At 56.6% G+C, this 8,444-nt stretch overlaps 1 protein-coding gene across 1 annotated transcript in view; it reads left to right on the top strand.

Moving 5' to 3' along the window:
- Positions 1 to 237: 237 nt before the first annotated feature.
- IQSEC2 (IQ motif and Sec7 domain ArfGEF 2) overlaps positions 238 to 8,444 on the top strand; it is a 76,239-nt gene continuing 68,032 nt past the window's right edge. The window contains 1 exon segment of the mRNA XM_045995006.1: positions 238 to 1,189. Within this exon segment, the coding sequence (XP_045850962.1) occupies positions 483 to 1,189 (707 nt within the window). The 5' untranslated portion in view covers positions 238 to 482.

The raw sequence follows: 8,444 nt of genomic DNA, 5'->3' as shown, positions 1-8,444 counted from the left end.
TGCATTGGTTCAGTGAAGCCCCTGGGAGCGGTAGCACAGAGAGATTTCCCGCAGCCTATGCTGCGGCGGGCGCAAGTGTCTCAGGGCGGGTCCGCCTTCGGGCTCTGGTGGCGGTGGCAGGTGGGGCGCGCGGGGGCGGGCCGGGCGCGCGGGGTGGGGGCAGGGGCGGGGGGCGGGCCGGCGGCCGGGGCGGTCCCGCGCGGCCGCGCTGCGCAGTGACTCCGCAGCGGGCGGAGCGCCGTGGGCCGCGTCCTCCTGAGCCCTGGCGGTGGCGGCGGCAGCGGTAGCCTCAGCTCCTGCTCCCCGTGCCGCCGGCCCCAGAGCTGTCTCCCGGGCCCCCCCGGGCCCCCGGGCCCTCGAGCCCGGTGCGCGCCCTCGCGTCCCGCCGGCCCCCTCCCCCGGCTGGGCCCGGGGGAGGGTGGCGCCGTGAGCGAGCGGGGACCGGGCTCTCTTGCCCCTTCCCCTGCCCCTGGGCCGCCAGAATGGAGGCGGGGTCGGGGCCCCCGGGCGGTCCGGGATCCGAGAGCCCCAACCGGGCGGTGGAGTACCTGCTGGAACTGAACAACATCATCGAGAGCCAGCAGCAGCTGCTGGAGACCCAGCGGCGGCGCATTGAAGAGCTGGAGGGCCAGCTGGACCAGCTCACCCAGGAGAACCGCGACCTGAGGGAGGAGAGCCAGCTGCACCGCGGGGAGCTGCACCGGGACCCCCACGGCGCGCGGGATAGCCCCGGCCGCGAGAGCCAGTACCAGAACCTGCGTGAGACCCAGTTTCACCACCGAGAGCTGCGGGAGAGCCAGTTCCACCAGGCGGCTCGGGACGTGGGCTACCCGAACCGGGACGGCGCCTACCAGAACCGGGAGGCGGTGTATCGGGACAAGGAGCGGGACGCCGCCTACCCGCTCCAGGACACTACTGGCTACCCAGCCCGCGAGCGCGACGTGGTCCAGTGCCACCTGCACCACGAGAACCCAGCCCTGGGTCGCGAGCGTGGCGGGCGGGAGACGGGGCCAGCTCACCCGGGCCGCGAGAAGGAAGCCGGCTATTCGGCGGCGGTGGGCGTGGGGCCCCGGCCACCGCGGGAGCGGGGCCAGATGAGCCGTGGCGCATCCAGGAGCTCCAGCCCCGGGGCCGGCGGCGGCCACAGCACCAGTACCAGCACCAGCCCGGCCACAACCCTCCAGAGAAAGTAAGGAACGTGTGTTCGTACCACCCCCCGCCCCCCGTTCACCCCAGATCTTCCCCTCTAGTTCCCTCTCCAACTTGTATGGCTGATAAAGTAAGAAGCTGGTGCCTGATTCCATGTCCTCCTCTCCCGTCCCAGCCTGTCAGGAGGAGCTGGGTCCTCCTCAAGCAGCCGCCTCCCCTTCTCTAGCCACCCCAGCCTGGGTTGGCCAGATGAGTGCAGGTGTCTCTTCTTTCTCAAAACCACGAAGTGAGGGCCTACAGCAGTCATCACCCCTCCACTTCTTCACCCCCTAGCTGTACCCTTGCCAGAGGATGGCTATTTATTTATTTATTTAATTTATTTATTTTGGAGGTGCTGCTTGTGATTTTTATTATCCGATTGTGTCACCTCAGAGTCCCAAGGGAAAGAAAGCCCACATTCTCCCCCACCAACCTTTGGGTCTCCTCTGCAGGTGCTGAGTGCAGGCCTGATCTTGTCTCTGACGGTCTCAGACCCATCCTTTCCCAGATAGGCAGGTGGGGACCGGAATGGCTGCTGGAGGCTGAGACGCCCCTCTGAGGGGAACTGCAGCACATTCTGGCCAGGGGAGCAAAGATGGGGGAGCAAAGATGGAGGCCAGGCCCTTGGCTAGTTCCTCAAAGACCACCCCTCTCCACTCTGGAGAAAAACACCACCCAGTGAAAGAGCTACCAGGAAGGGAAGTCTACAGATCTTCCCTCTTGTTGGATCAGTGCCAGTTTCTCTTCTGGGGCCTGTGTCAGCCTATTCGGGATGTGTTGGCAGTATCTCTTGGGTTTGTGGGACATATGCTGGGTCCACTTCTTCTTTGTAGACACTACCATGAGCTGGTCGAGATAAATGTCAGGCTAAGAGAGTCAAGGGCATGCAGGCTCACAGGGCTTCCCTGAAGGCTCCCTGCTTTCCCTTCTGCTGTGTTGGAAAGAACACTGAACCGGAAGTTAGGAGACCTGGGTCCCCCTTCCAGCTGTGCTGCAGATTGGCTTCGTGACCTTGACTGAGTCCCTTCCTCTCTCGGGCCATCAGTTCCCCCCATATCTTGTCTGCCTCAAATGATCTTTAAGGTCCCCCAACTTAGATTTTTTGGTTCTGTGACTAATACAGCCACACTACAGAGCAAGTCTGAAGTCCTCTAGCGAATGGACAGCCTTCCCCCTCCTCTCACTGCTCAGCTGGTCCTACCATGTGCCACAACCAGTGGAGTGTCTCTTGGAGGCTGGGCTGGGGGTGGGGAAGCCTTCTGCCTCAGGAAATCTGCCGGGAGACAGCTCTCTGCAACTCCCCCGTGGTGAGGCAGCAGGCTGGGGTGCTGGGTTGAGATGGCTGGGCCCCAGGAGCAGCAGCTGCAGCTCGAGGGCTCAGCTGGGCTCCGCTGCAGTGCACCCTCAGCTGAGTTTTGGTGTGCACTGCCCCAGAGTAGTCCGAGGGCGAGGGAGGTGGGTTCTCCTGTCCAGGCATGATTGCTGAGAGCCCATTCCCCATAGACTGACCGCCTGTGTGGGTCCCATGCTGGAGGAAGGAAGGGGTCAGACCCACTGAACGAGGCTGTTTCAGGAGAGGCCCCTGGTGGGAGTGGGAGCAAGAGACTGGATGGACATGTTGGTCCTTGAGCCTAGCTGTGGAATACTTTTCCAGAGTGGTCAGGCCTGTAATAGTCTCATTATGTGTGGCTCGAGGGAGCAGAAGCAGGAGCAGGCGGAAATTGGGGGATAATTCAGGGAGAACTTTCCAACCTGGCTGGATGGTGATGCAGTGGACTGGCTCAAGAGATGGGGGGGGGGGGTGCGGGCGGCTGGACATGTCCAGTAGAGGCCCAGTGGGTGTCGGGACGAGCTGGAGAAAGCACCATTCCTGAATCAGGTGTAGAACCCAGTGAAGTGACCTGGGTCTTCCCCAGTTCCAGGATTCTATTACCCTCAGATTCTCCTTCCTGCAGCCGTCGATCTGAATCTCTTGGCTGGCTAGAAGCCCATTTGCTCTTGAGCTCTGTGCTTCTGCCATCCGCACAGGCCTGCCTCTCGGTCTGTCCCTCTTTTGTGCACCTTCCAGGCTGTTTGTTGGATTTCTTTGCCTCACCTTTCCAACTGGATTAATAGGGGTTTAGATAGTACTTTAAATCTCTCCTAACCATATATTAGATATTTGCACATCCACCTTTGCCTCTTTGGGGCCTCACAACAGGCCCTGTGCAGTGAACAGTAGCAACTCCGTCTTAGAGATGGGGAAACCGAGGCTCCAAGATGAAAGGGTTTTACTCAAGGTTATGCTGCTGGCTCCTAACAGAGCTGGGACTCGAACCCAAGTCCACCTGCTCTAAGGCCTGTCATTTTTCCACCAGAGCTTGGCGACCCACAGGAGTCTGTTGGCTTCGGGACCCGGCCAGGTCACAAGCTGGGAGAGGCCAGGAGAGCCTTAGATATCTAGAGGATTTGAGCAGGAGGAGCTGATGCTGGGATGAGCGGGGGCGCCAACGGGGGAGGGAAGAGGGTCCTGTGTCTCCCTCCTTTCCACTCTCCCTTGAAGCCAGGCATCAGGAAAGGGCCTGTTGCTGCGGTAGCCATTGCTGCCACCACAGCTGCCGAGGAGACTCCCTTGCCGGGCCGTTCTGGGTTTGTAAGGAGTGGGTGAGAAGGCTGCCTCGGAAAGCCAGGGCAGGCAGGGTGGGAGTTTTCGCAGCAGAGGCTGCCGCACTGGGGGAGGATAGGTAAAGCGGGTACAGGCTATAGGCGTTTCTGGTCCCCAGGCTCCCTCTGGTGGAGAAAGAGGGGAGAGAGGCCAGCTGCCTCTTGCTGAGGGCCCCGTGTGCCTGGGGACTTAATTCAGTCCTCCCCTCCCGACCCTGCGCGTCTGTCACCACAATGCACATTTTATAGCTGAAGAAACTGAGGGGGCTCAGAGGAGTGAAGCGACCCGCCCGAGGTCACACTACCCCGAACATAGACTCTTGGTCCTGGGAACTTTAGCTCTGCTGCAGCTGAAAGTGGCTGTCTTGTCCACCCCTACCCACGCCCTACTCCACTCCCCCAGCCCCCCCGGAGTCCCACATCCTCCCGCACTGTCTCTTCTGGACAGGTTCCCGGATGCCAGTCTGCCTTCTGCTGTGCTCTGGGTGTGGCCTTTTTAGTGCAGCATAGAGTGAGAGGAGGCTCAACCTCCTTCCGGCCACTGTCTTCTGGAAGTGAGGGCTTTGCTTGGTTGTTTGCTTCTTTGTTTGTTAGTCACTGCTGGGCTCCATCAACATTCAGGTCTTTTATCTTTGGCATGGCCACCCCTCTCCAGATGATCAGAGAAGAGCTCTGCGTTCCTGGTTGATCTTGGCCTGGCCCCCCTTGCAGTTCTGGCGCCTGGAATGATTTACGGGTGTGCTGGGGGGCACTGCTGAGACACTCCACACCGAAGAGAGCTGTATTTCCCACACTTTGTGCATGGGGCCCAGCTCTGGCTCTGCTGTAGGCGGTGGTGGGCTGAAGCTGGTTGGGTGGTAACTCTCCATCCTCTGCCCACCCCCCTCCAGGCATACCTCCTCCCCCGCCCACCCACCCTGCAAGCTAGCTCACACTGGGGGACAGCAACCAGAGGGCCCGGCCTGGTGTTCCTGACAGCCAGGGCAATGCATGGTCTACTGCTTGGCTGCTGGGCTGTGTCAGTGTGCTCCCTGCAGGGGCCGGGGGCACTGGGAGGAAGTGGGGGTGGTGAGAGTGAGCCTAGGGAGGGGCCCCGGGGAAGTGTGTCTTTTCTGGGGTCTTGGTTGCTTTTCCCGGGGGGGGGGGTTCTCCTTCTTCCCAGGAGGGTAAGCCATTTATTTTCCCCCCACTGTGTTGGGAGCATTATACTTGTGTGGGAGGAAATGATAATGTTGAGTTGAATGAGAATTAGAGGAGTCTTGCTTCTCCGTCTAGATCTGGGGCAAGAATGGGGTTGTTGTCATCCACAAACATTTCTTGGCTGCGTGCACAGATCAGGAGGGGCCCCCAGGCTGAGCAAACACTGTGCTCTCAGCACTTATATAGAGCCCCTTCCTACTGGCCAGAGACACAGGGTGCCAGGCTCAGCTCATGGCAGCGACAGTGTCAGCACAACCTGAGCAGCAAGGGTGGTGAGGGGGTGCAGGATCTGGGAGGAAGGAAGGATCAGGGCAGGGCAGGCCTCTGGCTGAGTACCTGGCTGGAGGGCTTTGAAGGGAGTAGGTGTCTCCTGGTGTCAGATGAGGGCCTAGGCGGGAGAAAGACTGGACTCAGGCTTGCTCTCTGCTACTGTTTCATCTCATCCCCCACCACCCCTTGCCTTGCCTACTGGGGCCTCTGAATTTGTTGAGAGCATAGTAAAGGCCTGGAGCATGGAGAAGAGGCCACATACATGCTGAGTGAGTCTCCGCCTTCTGTGTTCCAGGTGCCACCCTATGTGGCTTTATGTTAAGAATAGCTAGCTCTTCTTCTTCTTCCTCTTCTTCTTCTCCTTCTCCTTCTTTTTACTGAATTTACTGAGTGCCAAGCACTGTTTGTTCTAAGCGCTTTCCATGTATTAATTCATTCAGTTGTCACATGAATCCTTTGATGTGGATGTTGTTATTAAATCCATTTCACAGATGAGGAAACCAAGGCCCAGAAAGGGTTGGTTAACTTGCCCAAGGTCACTCAGTGAATAAGCAGTAGGACTGAGAAGGAGCTCGAAGGAGCCCAGGTGGCAGGCTCAGAATCCATCTGCAGTGCTCTCACCCACCATGCAGTCTGGCCGCTTATCTCATTTGCAGAGTCCCTGCCAGGTTAGTGAAGAGGTAGTATTATCCTCATTGTTCAGACAGGGCAACCAGGATTGGAGAGCTACAGCGACCTGCCTGAGGTTACACAAGCTCATGGGGCCCAGAAGTGTCTGACTTGAGTCTGTGAGACACCATGGCCTCCCGCAGGCAAGGTAGAAAGACTTTAAAGACACTCCAGGCACAGCTCTGGCCTCCCCCCCACCCCCTGGCAGAGCTCCGGATACCACTAGTCGAATCAGGGTCCGGCTCCTGATTGCCGCCTGGATTTTTGCCACAGTCTCCTCTCATAGATGCCTCCCCTACTCTTGCTCCATCAAGCCTCTGGTAACACACAGCCAGGCCGAGCTTTCTGCAGGGCTCCTCCACCTGCCACTCAGGACCCTCTTAGGATCAGCACCCAACTCACCTTTCTCCTCTCATCTCTTCTCCAGGCCCCTTCCCATACACCGTGCTCCAGCCAGAAGGGCCGGTGTACCTCCTCATTAGCCAGCGCAGCCTGCTCATGGTCTCACGATCTTCACTCATGCTGCCCCCTTCTCCTGGGCTGCTGCTCCATCCGCTTCCCAAGGCCAGGCTTCCCTGTCCCCTCTCCCATGTTGGTTTGCTGGGTTACCTCCGGCCCTTGAAACGAGCACTTTGCCCCAGTTCTTTGTTTGCATCTCGTGTCCTCCCTACTGGATCGAGAGCTCCTTCAGCTTGAGATTGAACTGACACGTATCGAGAGTATGTTGCTTATGGCAAGTGCTCTGGGCACGAGTGAGAGAGCAGGCAGCTTGGAAACACAGCACAGCACAGCACAGCACACAGTAGCTGCCCAGGAAACAGTGAATAGACAAAAGAATGTAAGATTAAGCCTTGGCGCACTAATGGCCAGAGGTGCCTCTGTTTTTTCTCATTCCAGGGCTCTGGTGGCGTGAAATAACTCCACTTCAGAATCCTCTTGGCTCCTGTGTGGCCTTATCCTCATGCTCCCAGGAGTGGTTTGGCCTCCGCTCTTTGGTGCTTTTTGCACTCACTCATCTTTCCAGTTGGTAGGATGTCAGGGTAGCAGAGTCAGACAAAATTTTGGGGATGCCGAGGCCAGTCCAGTCATCATTACCTCTCCCTCCCACACTGTGGCCATGTCATACCATGGTCCTTGCCCCTCGGTGCAGGATCTTCTGCTCTGAAAGGAGCAAAGAGACATGCATAGGACCCATGCACAGTCTGCCCACTCTAGTGGAAAGTGACTTATTTTTCATCAAGTCTTTATTGGGCTCAGACCCTGGGCCAGGCATAGGGTCTTAGAGTCAAAATAAGGCTCAGCCCCTTTGACTCTTTCCTTGCTGTGTTCCCTGGCAGAAGGATAAACCCTGGTCTTGGGGAAGGATGATGAGTAAATGACTGGTTTCTACTTTTGATGTAACTCACATAGGGCAAGGTAATTTGCTAGTTACTCCAACTTTCTCCTGAAAGTTATTTGGTCGCTCTCCAAGCATCCACATTGAAAGCATTTATGTGGGGAAGCCTGTTCTCAAGCACTTAAGAGCCAAATCTCTCTAGGGGCCTTAGCAGTCAGGGAAAGTGCAGCACCATGGAAAGAGGACTTTTCTGCAATTCTGGGCAAGTCGCTTAACTCTGAGAGCCTTGGTTTTCTCAAGTAGCAAATGAGAAAACTATGTTTTCTGATCGAAAAGTTTCATGTTGCACCTCTCCCCACCCCCACCCCCACATCACCGCCAAATATATCAGAAAATTGCCTCTCTGCCCAATATACCCATCAAGGCTCTGATCAGGATGGAAAGCTGAGAGATAAGGTTGGCAAATAATCTGTGGGGCTACCCTGCCCCCTAGAGGTGTAATGTAGCAAACAAAACAACTCTACCAGGATCCTCACTTCGTATCTTCAAAACAAAGGTAACAAGCCAGAGCCCCGTGGGCTCAATCCTCTAACATTTTGGAAGGAAATTTATCCCAGTTAGCACCTGATATGTACCGTTTCCCTAATATCGATCCATTTCTTTGTAGCTATGTGATTTTTATACCCTTTTAAAGGGATAATATGACCGCAGATCTGGGCCTTGTGATTTCCTGCTGAATTCCAGGATGCTGCCCTCACCTGAACAAAGCCAGTATTTTCCTCTCTATAGCCACGTTAGAGTCACTGTCATCATATCCGTGAGGAAACGTACCTAAATCGTTTTCCCTCCCCAAATTTCCCTTAGAACAGTGGGAAGGAGGCAGTTGTCCATCTGATGGGCTGGCCAGTTCCTAAATGGTTATGAATCTTCTCATGATTATTGTGCAAATTAAATAAGATGACATAGGTGAAGCACTCAGCACATGGTGTCTGCTTCCTTATCAAGAAGCATTATTATTATTAATAACTTGGCCAAACTCTGCTGCAGAGGAGCTGGAGGGAGAGGCCATATGGGAGCTCACTGCATTTCTGAAAGAGAGGCCAGTCCAGTGAATGTTACGAGCCTAGTACGTGCCATG

Source organism: Meles meles, chromosome X (assembly GCF_922984935.1).
Source record: "Meles meles chromosome X, mMelMel3.1 paternal haplotype, whole genome shotgun sequence".
In the NCBI taxonomy this organism is placed as follows: domain Eukaryota; kingdom Metazoa; phylum Chordata; class Mammalia; order Carnivora; family Mustelidae; genus Meles; species Meles meles.
This window is presented reverse-complemented; position numbering and strand designations above follow the sequence as displayed.